At 36.1% G+C, this 17,935-nt stretch overlaps 1 protein-coding gene across 1 annotated transcript; it reads right to left on the bottom strand.

Annotated features, from left to right (window-relative positions):
- Nucleotides 1-1,352: 1,352 nt before the first annotated feature.
- LOC107733786 (protein FAM204A-like) lies at nt 1,353-17,386 on the bottom strand. The gene is made up of 8 exons (XM_016545579.1): nt 17,319-17,386; nt 16,912-17,197; nt 16,639-16,720; nt 16,251-16,284; nt 14,416-14,518; nt 11,832-11,921; nt 2,050-2,159; nt 1,353-1,618 (listed from the first exon to the last, which is right to left on the bottom strand). Exons 2-8 carry the CDS (start codon nt 17,140-17,142, stop codon nt 1,567-1,569), a joined length of 702 nt encoding a protein of 233 aa, XP_016401065.1. The 5' UTR covers nt 17,143-17,197; nt 17,319-17,386; the 3' UTR covers nt 1,353-1,566.
- Nucleotides 17,387-17,935: the final 549 nt, after the last annotated feature.

Consider the following 17,935-nt stretch of genomic DNA (forward strand, 5'->3'; position numbering starts at 1 on the left):
AACGAGGCATCAGTTTACTGTCGGGGATTTGTCGTGTTGTATCGTCTCGTGCCGCACCACATCCAGTATAGAGAGAATCACTGATTATAATGGGTTCTACTGTCTTTTAGATCCTTGCATCCGCTGTAGACACGGTATAAGACTTCACATACTAGTGATCTATTAACCACAATTTGACTGATATACTAAAGAAGGCATTTACAATAGAGCGGTGCTTTACTTTCAGTGAGATGTCTCCGTGGTAACTGGCAGGGCTGAAACCACACACCTTGCCTTGAGGCAGCACTGACAAGTTTGTGCTACAGTTGTCAGTTGGCTGTTGTCAGGGTGGGTATGTCAAAGCCCTAAAATTACAGATGTCACCGCCTCAGGCCAGCAGAGCATAAATCAAGTGAGTGAGTTTCCACATTCCCGCTAATGACCTCACAAGACAGAGCCGTGGAGGTGGGAGGGATGTTTAAAAAGGAAGGTGCTAGGCATAAAGAATCATCCTGCTAAAAATAAAATAAAATAAAATAAATAATTCTACAAATTTTGTCATTATTTATTTACCCTCATCATGTGTTTTTTGCTATTTTCAACACAAGGAAAGCCAATAACATATCCTCAGAAGTTTTGGAAAAATTGAAAATATGGATATGGATTACTTCTATTATGTTTCACTGGTGTTTTGTTGTGCATTTTTGGAGCTTGACTGCCCCTGGTGCCAATTCACTTTCATTTTATGGAAATGGGCAACATTAACATTTTTTAAAGCTTCTTCTTTTGAGTTCCTTGGAGGAAAGAAAATCATACAGGTTTGGAACAAATATAATAGCAGATTTAGGATTTTTTTTTTTTAGGAACTATTCCTTTAAAGTAATTATACCAATAGAATAATATCTATACATTCTATACAGAAATAAATAAATCTCATATTTGGAAAGTGCAGTCAACTGAATCTTATCTAACAGACAGGCTTATAAAAATGTGCACTGTTCACTGTCCTCTCAAAGATGCATCATGTGTTGAGTCCAGTGTCATACACACCATTCTCCATCTCGTTCTCTTTCTCCCTCACACACAGTCATCTCACACTCGAACCCGACTAAACTCCTTGTTTATGACTGCTCAAACCTCCTTACAGCCTACAAATTTCATTTTGCCCAGGCAAATCCTATTGCATATTATCCTGTACATTGCATTAGGCCCCTAATCTCTCCTTTCTCTTCTCTCGTTCCATACCTCCGTGGAAGAAAATAAGCGGCTCCTGATTAACCCACTTACGGCAGTAAATAAATGGCGTGCACAGCTGTATGCGCCAGATTTAATTATGAGAAAAAAAAAATGAAAATACATACAATAACGACCAATCTAACAATAATGGTGTGCTTATGGAATTTATTTAGCTACATAAAAAAATGACCCACAAATCTGAATGATTGACCAAAAAACTGATTCAGAAAGAAATAAAATGTTAAATGACAAAACAGGAAATTTGAATGCAATAATACTGTATTATAAAAAGATTACCTCTATAAACAATTATCAACATGCCAAATCTTTACTCATCAACTGCAGTGAATGTCACATGAATCCCATATTGCTTTTGGTTTCCCATCTTTTCTTTGCTTCAAACCTAAAATTACACACACACAAAAAAAAATGCAGTGAATGTGACAAATTTGACTCAAAATAATCGGGAATTTGAGAAAAAACATAAAAGCAATACAAAGAAAAATAAATCAAAGCAGAAATACAGATTAGTCTGGATAAATATGGTTGCATATAATTGCAGGCAATGCAAAAACTGAATTGAAAAGTATAATCGTAGCTATAAGCTCACAATGGGCATTCAGAGACCCTCTGAAGGGACTGACTAACCAAAAAGATAAGCCGCATCCACATACTCATTAGAAAGCTCTAGTGAACACACATGAGTTAACACACAGCAGCATGTCCAGGAAAGAGGGGACATTTAAAGTGTGAAATGCAGAGTGACTTAATGAAACTGCAGGGTATCAGCACCAGGGACGAACAGAAGAAAGAAAAAAAAAAAAGACAACAAACCCCCAAGCAATTTGCTTCCTCCTTTTTCGGGCTGCCCTGGAAGCCTCCGCTTCCTGTTTGGTGCGGGTGAAGTCACGGCAATCGGCGGCTTGTGCGATTTTCACGGCCAGCTATTGAGAAGGAGACAGAGACAAGCTCCATTAGCAGGAGAAAATCAGTCTGCCTGGCAAACCTCACCAGTCCTGCCAGTGCGTCAAGGTGGTGCTCGAAGAATGCCTCCGATTCATATCTTCATCACTGATGGGACACACACATGCTTGAGTTTCAAAAAAAAAAAAAAAAAAAGAATTTGCGGTTCATAGATAGAAGTAGGACAGCCAACCCTCTGTTCCACCACTCAGCATGGATGTGCATAATTAATGTTATTATCTCATATACTTAATCCGTTCATCTAAAGAGGACTTTTAATTCTGAAAATTGCAGTGCACGCACTTAGGATGGCTAAATGAATGGAGGAGGGCGAGAGGCACATGTCGGCGGTATCAGTGAGGGGAAATGAGTGTGGTGTGGCTAGATTAATTCCAATAGCCAGAGTGACACAGAGGGCTCAGGAAACAAAAGAGGAGTCCGGGCCTTTTCTATCACTCCCGGGATGGGTTTATTATTGGACCGCAAAAAACTTTGATAAACACTCGGACAATCGTAAACCCTTTTTTTTTTTTTTTTATATGAGGGTAATTTTTTAGAACAGTGAAAGAACACAATCAGAGGGAACACACAAAAAACTCAGTTGGTAATGAGGAAATGTGCCACCATTTGTAGGCTCGAAAAAACCTGGAGAGAGCAAGAGTGTTTCAAAAAAAAATTTTCAATTATAATTAAGTGGGATAAACTTTATTAGAAAGACTGAAACTAAAATATCTCCTAATGCATGCTGGGATTAGGCAGGTCAGAGCGAGCAGGAAGGAGAAATTAAACTCTAAAGGCTTTTTATCGCCATATTTCAGGAACCAAGGGTGTAAAATGTTCTAATTTGGGATACATTAAAAGCCATAAAGGTCTTTCAAAAAGATTAATGGTACTTTGCTTGGATTTAAGATAAGGCCTTTAGCAGGCTGAGAGAGCGGGGTTCCGGCTGGGCCCTCGAGGCATTCATCTATACAGGCACTTGGAAGATTTGTAAAGGCGTCTGCATAACCTGAAGCTAACACACTATGACAGTTTTTTTAAATCCTTGCCATTTTTTTCGAGGTTTTAAGAGCCATAAATCATGTTTTCTAGCAAGTCAGCGCAGAGAGGGAAATTATAATGGGTGATCATGCCCATGTTTAGCGCAGATCCGCTCGCAGATAATTCACACCAGGGTGTTTTTGGAGAGGCGCGTTTAAGCGGAATAGGTGCTAAAGCTATCGCGAGCAGAAAAGCGTGCCCAGATCGCAAACAAGCTTTATTAAAAAAAATATATATAATAATGTCATGGGTAAAAAAGCAGCATTTCGAGACAACAAAACAGGATTTTTTTTTTTGCTTTCAGGAGGTTTAAATCTTGAGATTTATCTGCGTTTTCGACACAAGGATTACCCACATCCACTCCAGCTTTAACCAAATTTTGCCCCCGCCACCAAAATAAAGCCCCCCTTCGCTCTTCCAGCCGGGACACCCCAATTTTCACACACACATTACTATATTCAAAGCATTAAAGGTCTTAATTTTTTTTTAATCAGTCCAGTCTACTATCCACGATTGTCTTTACTGGGGCTCAACATTAATGTCAAGCAAGTTACCTAGGAGACTGAACAGATCAAAGAGACAAAAAGGAAAAAAAGCTCTCAAATGTCTGATTAATCAAGCCTTGCAAACAGCTTATTTCTTTTAGCCTGTATGCAAGTATGAAAATGAGATTCGGAGCACAGTACATTGTGCAGATTTGTTCATTCTTATCAGAACAAAGCCGGCGGCAGCTTATTTCATGGATCACTGGCACTGTCATCAGTGTAGCGCAGAGCAGGTGACAGCACTTCTTTCTGTGGCAAGAACAAAATTAGCAAAAAGTCGGCACAAATTAGCCTCTCATATTTTCAGTAATATGACATTATTTTTCATTTACTTTTTTGATCTACTTTTCATGATTTTCCCTCCTTTTTCATCCTTATCCCCCCTCCTTTTCCCTCTCTTGTGACTTAGTGCCAAATCCTTTCACATCAAATGCGGGCACAGAGAAAAAATGCAGGGCAGGAAAAAAAGGAATGAAAATCACAATCCAAAAAAGAAAAAAAAGTGGGCTGGGGGGGGGATAACATACACAACAAAAAGTGCTTGTGCTCTTTGTTCTAGGTAGTCATACTAAACCTTCCCATATTTCCGTAAGAATTACATTCAGTGCATTTCCATTGTCATTTACCTCTCTTCTCTCCTCTTTATAGGTATTGTGCGCCATTTACACCAGTACTTGGCAAAGCCTTATTCAGTGCTGGGTTTATTTAGCACCATTAATGACATGACCTTTGAAAGGTCCGTGAGGGATGAATTCATTCTGCTCAGCACTGTAACTGCAACTTGGGGCCACTAGGTGGGTTAAGTCAACAGTGGTGCAGAACCCACTTGGTAATGTATAGTAGATCCTCGACTGCCACGGCAAATGCTGTAAAGTAGCTTGCAAATTAATGTGCAATATAAGCATTCTGCATAAATTTACAATGCCTGTTACCTGATTTCAAAGCGCTGATCATTCCTTATAATTTTGTAATTTTTGAGCCTTCCACAAATATATGAAAACAACGGTTGCAAACTATATGACAATAACGGCTTGCAAACTCAGAGCAGACAAAGCTTTGAAATAATTTATATTTTTTTATAACTTAAAAAATAGCTTTGAAATAAATAAATAAATATTCTTTGTGAAAAAAAAATAAAATCCAGTGATTTACTTGCAGCTGTTTAAAATAGGTTTTAAATAAATTCTGGAGCTTGCATTTATAACCCAGGCTGTCTCACTCACACACACATACTGAAAAAGCAAGGGTTGCAAACAATTAAAACTCCTACAGTTGTATACTGGCTTATACAATAGTTACACGTAACATTCACTCTGTAAAATAAGTGAAACACAAACACGCCTTAATGCCAATATAACATGTAAGACTGGAATAAGTATCCAGTTAAGGTTGTTTATGTGTGGTTTGTACTTACACTACTTTCTAAATGCTACTAGCTAACATTTAAATTTCCCTCTACAAAATTCATAAGATGTGGACATGACCAATTGATTAATTAAAGTTAAGTTTAACAGTGTAACAATACAAATCTGGTTGAAAACTCTATCTGTAGTATAAGTAAATTAACAATGTGTATTATTTCTCTGTGTTGCCTGTACCAAGATACACCTGTTTATTTGTCAGCAAAAGAGGTAAAATGCATCATCTGGTGGACAGATTGTACTTTCACATTTTTGTATCCCAGATAGTCTGATCGAGCCCCTTGCATTGTGGGTGCTGAAATTAACCTTTTTTCACCACAGTGCATTTTCTCGGGTTTCTCTAGTTGCGTAGCACCAATTTACACAAAAATAAAAATAAATAAATAAAATTGCACTTACATGAGAATATTACAGAATTACATACATTTTAGGTACATAGATGGAAAACTAATTACTACATCTCACATTTTTTTGCACTAGCAGTACCAATAAATCAATAACACCATAATTTTGTTTTACCATGCCAAATGGGTTAAGTTTAAACAGCTTGTAATAATCACGGCTTGCATTAAAACAATGCCAAGGGAACTCTCAAGAAAACCACTGCATTGCCTGAATGAAAAGAAACAGGCCACGCTCCCGTGACAATACCCTGTGTCATCTACACTAAAGCGGAGGAGACGAAATCCTCTCAACAAAAGTGACATATTGAGAGTCCTACATTTGATATCCTTGTATACAGTGAAAGATCCATTTAACACAGCTTATCAGTCTCAGGGGGGTGGTGGGGGAAATAAGACAAGGAGTTCCTGTAATCTTGCCACCAACTTGACAAACAGCATTACAAGACATACAGAGAAGCAGCCTCTCTGAGGGGGATCTAGTTGGAAAAGCTCTCGGTATAATGCGCTTCTCTATGTTTCAGCCCCAATAATCTGATTCCAGATACATAAGACTGTCATCTTCAGGGAACAAGGGAGTGGAAAAAAGTCTGAAAGTTCGCTGGCTTTGTGCGCATTTCATTATCTTCCCTCTTCTGAGCAGGCAAGGCTTATTAGCAAGCTTTGAACTCACACTTACAATAATGTGCCATCAACAGTTTTATAAGCTAATTAGAAAAACAGTTTAATTAATGACTGACTGGCAATAAAATGGCAATCAGGAAAAAAAAGGAAACGAGGGTGCTAAGCTTCCACTACCACCAATTAAGGGCTAATTACAAACAAATTACATATGTGTTTTGCTGTGGGCTTTAATTCGAAAAAAATGGCTTTAATTAAAAGAGAAAACATGCTAATTAATTAAACAGCACAAAAAATCTACATTGAAAAGTATGCTTTGTCTATCAAGTAATTAATGAAATACAATAATCCAAATGAGATTCCCCAGCATTTGATAAAAGCTTAGGACCCATTTCAAAATTAATGGGCAAAAATTTAAAGTGAGTCATCTACAGATATAACAAAAGTTCATTCTGTGATAAATTGCTAATGCTGAAAGAAAATTGAACAAAGAGGAGAGTTTAGCACTTAGCAGTTTTCTTGTTGCCAGAGGGGCCCGCACAGGAGGAAGAGCCGGTCTTGTGTTTCTGCACAGATGGGGTTTTTCGATGAAGATAAGGGCTAAAAATACCTAAACATACAGCTTTCAAAATCAGACAAAAAGATGTTAAGATGATTAATAATTGGGTGAAAAAAAAAAAAATAGACAAACATTATGTTTAATGCAATAAGCCTTAGCAAGCCTATGCAAAAGCAGACTAACTTCTTTCACAAAAGCTGTCAAACCAGTGCATTTTAATTGGATTGGTCTCTACCAATGAGTTTGACCTAGCTGCAATAATGGCACTTCAAACAGTATGACACCCCGTAAAGAACACACAAAGGCAAACTTTCAGAGAACCTTGTCATTAGAGATCTGTTCGTAGTTACTGAGACATGCTGTACTTCAAAAGCATATTAGAACAAAACCCCAGCTGATTGGTCAGAGATGAAGGCTGATAAAGGAAATGGCAATGCAACACATTTAATAGGTGAACTAACGGCAATTCTAATGCATTATCTTGGCTGTGACGCAAAAGAAAAGTGAGCATCTAAGTCGCATACTGAAAGGCATATATGTGCCTATGTTAATGAACTCCCGCTCACTCGCCCGACTTTATCTTTTTTGCCCCCTCCAACAACTCCTTTTCAGACTATGTCTCCGTCTTTTAATCATTTTCATATTGTCTGACTCCTGGAGAACTTGAAATGGACGCAGTACCCCCCACCGCTCAAGATGAAAAAGTCTCAGTTTTGAAGTGGTAATGCGGAGCTAATATTTGTGATCAGGGCAGAGGAAAACTGTAGGAAATAATAAAGTGTGACAGTCCTTTGTTTAGTCTTGCTCAGTTAGACTTAGACTGGAGCTCTTGTTATTAAATGTGCTTAGAAGGCTAAATGAAACCCCTTAAAAATAAGTTGGCGCAAGTAATTCATTCTCTACAGGCAAAAGCTGTTCAAAATAAAAAACATCTAAAAAAAAAACATGAATCTAAAAGTCAGAATAAAAACAATATTAAGTTCCAAGCAATCAAAGCTTTGGCATAATCTTTGACTAGTAAACTAAATTATGCTAGAAATTCTAATTATATTATCAAATCATCAAATTATTCATTATCTTAAACATTGGACTTCCGATTATTACACTGTTAATCTTGTATTAAGCTTTTTGTAGTCCCTAAAGATAAAAGTGGATTTAATGTAAATCTAACACATTTAATAAATATTCAAAAATGTTCAGCAACAGATACAGAGATCTGAACAAATGCACATCTATAAAAAATATATATATCGTAAAAGTGCATTAAAGACTTGAAACTCCTCCAACTATGCACATATGCCCTTTGGGACGATATATATATATACAGTGGGTACGGAAAGTATTCAGACCCCCTTAAATTTTTCACTCTTTGTTATATTGCAGCCATTTGCTAAAATCATTTAAGTTAATTTTTTTTCCTCATTAATGTACACACAGCACCCCATATTGACAGAAAAACACAGAATTGTTGACATTTTTGCAGATTTATTAAAAAGAAAAATATATATATATATATATATATATATGACAGAACAGCACAAGACAACAGTGTACTTCATATTATCATGAAGCCAAAATGTTCCTAGCTTTAAAGGTCAGTTTGCTGAAGTATTTTTAACTGGTACCTGTATTTTTTATTTTATTTTTTTTGTTAGAGGATATGCAGGGAAGAATTTGATAATGCTGTATTTAATTCTGATCAATTAAAAAGATTTTACCTTTTACACAAATGCATAAAACACTTTGTGAATCAAAAACCAAAAGAAGAGTTAAACCTTCTACAGAATATTTGAATACTCTTTTATGAAAGGAAAATCTCAAATGAACCTTTACTATCCACATTTGTGTTTAAACACCCAGACAAAGACAAAAGCCCACATATCACACACTTTTTAGGATAACTTCAAAGGAGGTTTTAACAAATTTGCTTTAATTTGCAGATTAAAGGAAACCGGGAAAATATTATATGATTAAACAAGCTGCACAAATAATTCCTCTACATATAAACGTTTCCAAACTGGAGATTTTTACATATAAAGCATAAAAACGTTTGAGTTGAGAGAAAAAGAAAAAATATTTATTCCAGAGGATAAATAGGTTATGACCAATAAAATACTTCAAGCACAGGCATAATTTATAAAGATCATTCTCGAGGACAAAAACAATTGCTTAAATAATATCACAAGACCTTTAGTATATCACTGTCTCATTGACTTTTGAGCACTTTCATTTAACGCTGTATTAGCATGTAAACATATTACAGAACATATGATACTTCATATATCAGTAGACACAAATATTATTAGAACCTTGAAATTGAGGCTTGCCACAGTTGGGATTATTGACTGTTTAGTTGTTCACTGCATTATTTCATTATGTCTGCAGCAACATTTATCCTGGGCAGAGTGCTCTGTGGCCGCACGGAGCACTGTGATAATGAATACTAGCCGGATTAGAAATTAGGGCATAAGATGCTTCACTAATATCCAAATTGCCCCCAAGGACCCTTGAACCGGGGCAACATATTTCTCTGTTTATCCAGTTTGTGTTTAATTCACAGTAAATGTTGCATGAAAAAAAAAAAGAGATCAAAGCACAAAAGAGAGCAGTGGCCTATTGATTAGCAAACAAAAGTGGTAAAAGACCAACTACTGAACCAACTATTGATAATTTTTTTTAATAATAATACTTTTATGCACAAAGGACCCTTTAAATTAATCAAACGTGACATTGAAGATATATTTTCAATATTCAAAAAGTGTGTGTAAAATTAGCACAGTTTTATTCTATTCAAAGAATCCAGGGTTTCCACAAATTTTTTTTTAAATCTTACCAATCCTAAACTTTTAAATATTAGTATATAGGTAGCTACAGTGGCACATACATTCAGCCATAATGTATGGCTACAATAACAAATGGTGCAACTCATGTACCTAAATCTGAAACCCTTCAAATTTCAGAAATGATCTTCCTGTTCTATCATTGCACAACTTAGAATGATGTTACCCTGAAACTTTGGATAAATGGTGGAAAATCTTTCATACCCACATCTTCATGAGAGACGCTAAATCAATCTATAGAGCATTAGGGACATGTCCAGAAGATGACAAATGCACATTACCTGGCGAAAATTGTAATTTACAGTTTTTAGTGGAGAACCAATACAGCAGCTAGCAGTGGCATTACTGCACAGCCACTGCCAGTGTTCTGTCAGAGGCAGACTTTAGCTGTCTGGCTGAGCGAGAGATTTGAGACTGCTAAGTCTGCTCAAATCCACTGATGCTGTAAGAAGCTTTCAGTGACAACATGGTCCTGGTAAGTCAAACAAAGACAAAAGCCATGCAGTTTGTATTTGTGTTTTTACCTGCAAGCCATGCCAAAATAATAACAGCAGTGTTATTTGATAAGAGGGACTAACCTTAAACATTTCAGTGCTGTCATTTGCAAGCATTTATACAGCATGATGGCATCTCTGAAATTCTTTACTTGCTTTTGAAGTCTAGATAAACTCTCTGTGAAGGAATGCTTAAATCTGCCATTCTCAACCAAACAGAAGAACAAAGGCGAGGGCTGATATAGACGCGTGGCATCACAATGAAGCCCACGTAATGATGAAATGTTTCCGAGAATGGTTTCCAAAGAAACGGTTATTATGTCTCCGTCTACCTGGGAAAGAAAAAGATAAAACCACAAAGATACTCCAGAGATAAGCGTAAGTGGCATCTGTATGGATTACTGCGTAAAGACTCTCAAAAGAAAATTGCCTAAACCAAGGGCCTGTTGTTAGCATTATCAAGCTATTTAGTGTTTGTTCCCATGGCGCTACGCTTGTTAGGAGCATGATTATCACCTTGCTTTGAACTGATTCACATCAATAATCAACAGCATCACAATATGATTTCATTAGTGTGGAGTAAATGGTGTAATTTTCACATTTACACCAAGAGGAACAGAAGCTGTAATTGATTACGTAGGAAACTAATATTTGAGGCTAACACGGTTAACGCTGCTCCTCCCAATTAGATGGATGGGAGAGCTTTATCGAAGCATGACCTTTTATCAACAATAAAACTATAAAATTAATCTTAATAGAAAATTAATTATTGCAGAAACTGAAAATTTAAAAACAGGAATAGCTTCAGCTGCAGTATGGCAATAAGCCGTAAAAGAAAATTATTATCACAAAAATGGACTTACAGAATGAGTCCTACAAACCATTTAGTTAACATAAATATAAAGTTAATAACAAAGATTAATTAGCGCTTTGTGCAATATATCATAATGAAATTGCAACAAAGCTTGTTTATTGTGTGTGTGCAGACTGACACCTGCTATAAAAATCCCAGTATTTGCAGAATTGTTCTATTGTCAGACCACTTCTGTAGTAAAAAAAACACTGTTTGGGGCAGAGTGATAAAAGAAATATACATGATATTTGCAAAAAAAAAACTTTTCTGTACTAAACTCTTTAAGGTTGACAGTGAACATCAATTCCATGCAGTCATACTGAAATCAAAGCTTAGGCCGGAATTTAGTGGAATGCATTTCAGATTCCATTGAATCAAAGTTGCGAGGCTTAAAAATATTGCCCGCTATGATTGCCCCAACTTCAGAAAAGTTGAATGTCTTTTTACTGCAATTACAGCTGTGCGAATGTTACATTTTCTGCCAAATTAGCTTCGAAGCGCTTGATCTTACGTACACTCCTAAAATGTGTCTTTTTAAAACTGCAGGCACTGTATTTAGGTATGAGCTCACTTCAAAGGTGTAAAACTGGCACCTTGAAAATGTTTTAGCGCTCGGGTTGAAAGCATTGTAGCCTTCATTAAAAGGCAGAACCGAAAGTTCTATAGACACTGCCGTACTTCAAACTGGGGGAGGGCTTTCCATTAACTTTAGTGTAAAAGGGTTGCAAGACTTTCTGCCCAAGTCGAATGATGTGTGTGTGTGTGTGTGTTTGTAGCCTCTGTGTCTTTGCAGGCAAAATGGCCACAGACCCATTAGCTCAATTTGTCACAGTTGAAGCCCCCCCAACCCCACGAGATGGCTTATCTGGGCAACATACCTCTCGAGTAGCAAGTCTGTCACTCAGTTCTTCCGCCCTCCCACAGTCCCCTTCAGCAATGGCACTCTCTATGCTCTTTTCCAGGCCTGACTGAAGATGAGAAGGAGGAAAATAAAATGAAGTGATTTTCAAATAAAAAAAGAGATGGATGAGAAAAAAAAAAATCAAAGAGTAACTTAAAAACTCCCCCAGGCATTCTTTTTTAATATGATTGCCATTACAACAAATATGTAGATTTCCTCTCATAAATGAAAATCGTTGGTTGATTAAATATTAGGCAAAAAATCTGTCTAGCCACAGGAGGTTACCAAACATAAATGTTGGTCTTTAATTAAATATTTCCATCAAAGCAGCAGGACTGGTGGAGCAGAGCTCTCTGTCTGCTACTATGGATCTTCATAAGACAAATCCCAAAACAAAGACACAACATTCTCATTTTCAACAAATTTCACCAATTCTAGACGCGTTTGTTGCTCTTATGGTAAAAAAAAAAAAAAAATACATACATGTATGAACATCCTGATGTAATTTATTCCTGAGCTAATGTACTGTATATTCCATACTGTGATTTCAGAAAGGGCCATATAATATTCATTCTGCTTGGGTAAACATTTCAGAGGGACTGTTCCAATCAGCCTCGCTCACAACTCTATTAAAATGTATTTTCACAGCATATGCTCAGCCCTTTAATAATGTTTAATCCAAAATAGATATAGCCTTTGAAAGTGAAGGAAAATGGGGCAGCAGAGCTGTCTAATTTAACAGGACAACTGGATATATATATAATCAAAACAATATTTTAACTCAATAACCCAATATTTTAACTTGCTAATGCAAAATTATTTGAGCTCAACATTAAACGATATGGACAATTGAATTAGCAGCGTGTTCCTACTTAAAACAAATTACATTTGCCAACATTCTGCTTACATGACAATTTACAAATTAAAATAACGACAAAAACTGTTTTAAGTTAATGCTGCAGAATGATAAGTAATGCATTACTGCAAAATTGGCTTGAAGTTACAAATTAATTAGTTCTGTTTACAAAGCTTTGCACTAAAAGAGACTTATTTATAGAAAATTTAATCATGAATTTCCTGCATGATGAAATTAAATTATGAGCTAATGTACAAAGTCAGCTTTCTTGAATCATTCCTCGTTCTCTTACATATTCTGCTGTCATCTCACAAAGTACAGGTCATAATCATATTCTGCAAAAAAAGAGTATTATTGCTTTAAATGAAACGGAGCTGAACGATATCTAAGCAAACCTGTGCAGACACCACAGACAAACATCTATTGCTGCTAACAGCTACAGTGACATAAAACCAGTGCTGATATGGTGATTTTTTTATTTATTAAATGTCTGTTTACAAGTATGTTTTTATGCAGACAAAGGAAGTAAATCACTGTTTATGTTCCAGCACAATGCAGCCATATGCGCACACTAAAAGCAAAGACATAATGGAGATTCATCTACTAAAGGCACTTTTCCCCTGATATAAATTTAAAGAAAATAATTTGTAAATTAAAGAAAATAACTAAAACAGTATTTGAGAACATGAAAAGTTCTCAAATACTGTTTGGTTTGGTAACAAACCTACTCTCAAGTCATTATAAAATGCATTATAGTAGCTTTTTAATGGTTTAATGGCTTACAATCTACCTTGCACTTTAAAAATAAGCAAAATTAAATAAATACAAATCATGTTTTCAGTTAATATGTTTGAAAATCAGAAATGTTTTATCATGACTTGAGAGTAGGTTTGTTACCAAATCAAACAGTATTTGAGAACTTTTCATGTTACAAAAATGTGGAAATATCATTACACTTACATGTCAATATCCAAAATCCATTAACTCCAAAATTAAGTTAATCAAAGCCATGAACAGATCTTTATTCCAAATCCAAACATGGGATAATTGTTTAAATACAGTTTGGAGAAGTTGATTTTTTCAAGATTTCAAGTCATTTCAAGTGCCACTAACAGAAGAATCACCCCATTAACATTAAATTAAGAATTTGTCTGTAATTATATGCAATATGGAAGTGCTATGAAACAAACAAAGATTCTACTGCAACATTTTTAACAAAATGTGAAACTGTTCTACAACATGTGATGCCCTTTCAGCATCTGAGTGGGAAAATCTTAATGTCATATTTGTTACAGAAGCTGTCCAGTGTATTTGATTTGCAAGCATTCCCCTCCCTATCACTGAATTACAGCATTACAGAGAGCTCTTGACTCCATTGTGCTGTGGCTTTCAATGGAGAAATCCACCTCATATAAGAAATATTAAACACCAACCAGAACAGACAGTGCAGCTACATCCTCATGTCAAGATTAAGGTAATCTCATCATTAAATATAATATGATCTATTCTGTTATGCTCAGTGTCATGCAGAAGAAAAGACGCCTCCTCGCTCTGTCTTTCACATTTGATAGAGGAAACAATTACGAGTTACACATACAGTAGGCACAGAACAGAGAGAGGCAGTGGGATAAAAATGCTTTGAGCATCTGAGTGGAATTAGGACACCCACAGAGTGGTAGAGGAAGATGGCGGAAATCATTGTTACCATGAGAGGAGGTCTGCTACAAGGAGGCGGCTTGAGTCTATCATTGATGCCAAAATACTGCGTGAGATCCTTCCAGTGCTCCTCCCGTTTCTCTTCAGGCTCCCTGGGCAAAGACACAGTATCACAAGTCTTTCTTTTAATTATTATTATTCACTCCAAGACTAGCATGTATACTTTGTGAGATTCAATTATTTCTGCACACATCACTTTTTGCTATAACTGGTGGATTACAGAGCGAGTCAGTATTTGGGAATATATGTGTGTTCAGTGAAATAGGCAGGAGGTTTCAAATTTGAAGAATTTTGTACTAAAATTTGTTCCCCTCCTTTTCCCTCAAGGCTGAAATGATCTGAACAGATTTTAAAAACTAAGCAGCATGCAGCTGCCGGTTTCGTAAAGGGTTAAAAAAAAAAAATCTGAACTCCATACACTAAACAACTATGGATCACACACTACCAGACTTTTCAAGTGGTTCCAAACACAACAAACTCACGCAGAAGCATGTGCCTTGTTGCTAGAAGATGCATGACATATGAAATCAATATGTGCTCTAAAATCGGCTCAAAATACCAAACATGTATGAGTCTGTGCCCATCATAGACTACGTGCTTTCAGCTAAATCTGTCAATTCCAATCCGTAAATTGTGGCAAAAATCTGTGCAAAGGCTGTGTAGCGTATTCCAGCCTACCGTTGTTGTTTTTTTGTTGTTGTTTTTTTATCTGTAATTGCGAATTTAAGTCACATCACAACACATTTACTTTAGATAAGAGGAAATGCAATATTTCTAACATCAGTCAATGAACAAATAAATCATTTCAGAAGTATATTTGAATTTAAAGGGGTCATATGATGCGATTTCAATTTTTCCTTTCTCTTTGGAGTGTTACAAGCTCTTGGTGCATAAAGAAGATCTGTAAAGTTGCAAAGACTAAAGTCTCAAATCCAAAGAGATATTCTTTATAAAAGTTAAGAGTCAGCCACGCCTACCTAAAACGGCTCGTTCTAACACACCCCACATGTCTACGTCACGATGTGAGAAGATTTGCATAACGCCGCCCAAACGTTCACGCAAAGAAAGAAGGCGTAACTTAAAAATATTTGGCTGCACAACTGTTGATAATTCTAATAATAAATCAGCATATTAGAATGATTTCTGAAGATCAAAAAAGACAGTATAAGTCATTATAATCAGTAATTATGTCCCCACTGGATGCAACAAATGCCTCTTTTGTAATGGGTTTTAATGTTTTTGTCTCGTCGCCGGCCTGACAGGGCATCACAGTATGGTAAGTGGCGTAACATTTCCGTCTCACGCTTGAGGTATTCGGCCAATCACAATGCACTGGATAGCTGGCCAATCACAGCACACCTCGCTTTTTCAGATCGATGAGCTTTGTAAAAATCGACGCATTTCAGAAAGGCGGGGCATAGAGGAGAAACAATAATGTACAGTATGTGGAAAATAATGTGTTTTTTGAACCTTAAACCGCATAAACACATTTCATTACACCAAATACACAAAATAATGTTCTTTTTAGCAGCATCATATGACCCCTTTAAAATCATCATATACACTTCAGACTAAAATGTGAGGACAGTTTAATGCCCTGATATTAATATGAGTTATTCAGTACATATTCACCTCACCACCGAAAAACAAATTCAAAAGTGTGTAAGGCCTAAGAACATGTGTTTCAGCTTTGAGTTGTTTACACAACATCTCTCATAGTCTTTCTTATGACCTGCTGACTAATGTACTGATGTATTGATGGAATGATCTATTATGGAAATCATCATTAATTGTCTTGGAGCAAACCATAACTGTCCATCATACCTTTTCTGCTCAGTGCCGCAATTCTGTGTCCTGCCTGTTTAAAAACAAAATATGTTAATACATTGCGTATAAAAAAAGTTATGTACAAGCATTTCGGCAAATGAGAAAGAGTGAAATTGTGTTATTCATCTCCTCAAACAATGATGCCTGTGGATTATATTAGTTCTACTGTAGTAAATCCTACTGGACACCCATGTTTAACCCCAACAACCAAAACAAAGTGCCTGGCATTGTGACTGCAAGAGAAATTCCTTTCAAACACAAATCAACAAAGCTGCATGAATTATGTTTGCATGGAAATGAATAAATAGGATACTGTTAACATCAGTAGAAATAATATAGTAGAAGAGCATGGGTAGGTAATGAGAAGAAAACTTGTTATAATGACCTTTCTTGTGGCGCCTTTTCCGCTTTGTTTGCGGTTCCTTCATTCTCTGATCATCTTTTGCTTTCTGGAGCTCTTTGAACTTCTGCAACAATAACAAAAACAATGATATTAAAATAAATTCTGAATGAACCAACTGCAACTTGCTTTGTTTATACTGTAGTGATTTTAACTGTCTACTGCCCAATTAGATCAACAATACATCATTTGATCACTGCAAGATCTGCACTCTCTCTCAATACTGCATACATGCATAACTACAGTAGATCCACGTACTTGCCACTTATCCAAGGAAACTCCAGGAAGACAATCATCCCCAAATGCATCATTGTGCAAACCAGTTTTTGTGTTATTACATTCAACCTGTGCACACGCTGAATGTGGCTCTGTGTCTGACTGACGTGAGAGCTGCTCGCCTTTTCTGTTTTCTGCTGCATCCCCTTCATCAGCATCATCAGAGCTCAGGTCAGATTCAGTGAGACCCGGCGGCAAGAGTCCACTGTACATATTAAATTTGGCAAATCATCAAAAACGTGACTCTTGTAGACGTCCGCATTATCCTCTGCCAAAAAAAACGGCGCTGATTATGTTTAAAGCAAAAATATTATAAAATGCGACAGATGATTAACTTAACAATATCATAAAATATCAAAGCAATACAACAACAACTGCATGACGCTTACCTTTGCCTTCTGTATTTCCGCATTTTGAACATAGAGCTTCATTATTGGATCGGTGGAGGAGCAACAGCTGTAACAGAGACGCTGATTGGTCACTTTGATCTCATTATGAAACGTATCCTCCACTTTACAAAATAGCGGCGGCTGCTGTTCTGTGTAATGAATAATAGTTCACGGCTAATATTTCTGTTAAATTCGTCAATTTGTCCAGCTCAGAATAATAATAATAGTAATAATAATAATAATAATAATAAACTGAATGATAATAATAATAATAATAATAATAATAATAATATATTTTAAATCTAATCTAAATAGACAAATGGTGGGTGGATAAATGTGATTTTTAACCACGGTCTTTTGACAAATTATAATTTGAAAATCAATTAAATATGAAGAATATATATATATTATATGAAGTACTGGTCTATGTTTAACATTTATTCCTCTATAATGTTTGGTTTGTTATTTCTGGTGATAAATTGGTTACAACCTAACAACCAAAACTGACTGTATGCCCACACACTTTTTTTCATTTGTGAAAAGATAAATATGCATCTACTGTCCTGAATCAGACACTTTAACAAAAAATAACAACAAATAATATAGGCCAACTCTTT

The sequence above is a fragment of the Sinocyclocheilus rhinocerous genome, unplaced genomic scaffold (genome assembly GCF_001515625.1).
Source record: "Sinocyclocheilus rhinocerous isolate Xijiao unplaced genomic scaffold, SAMN03320098_v1.1 scaffold789, whole genome shotgun sequence".
In the NCBI taxonomy this organism is placed as follows: Eukaryota; Metazoa; Chordata; class Actinopteri; order Cypriniformes; family Cyprinidae; genus Sinocyclocheilus; species Sinocyclocheilus rhinocerous.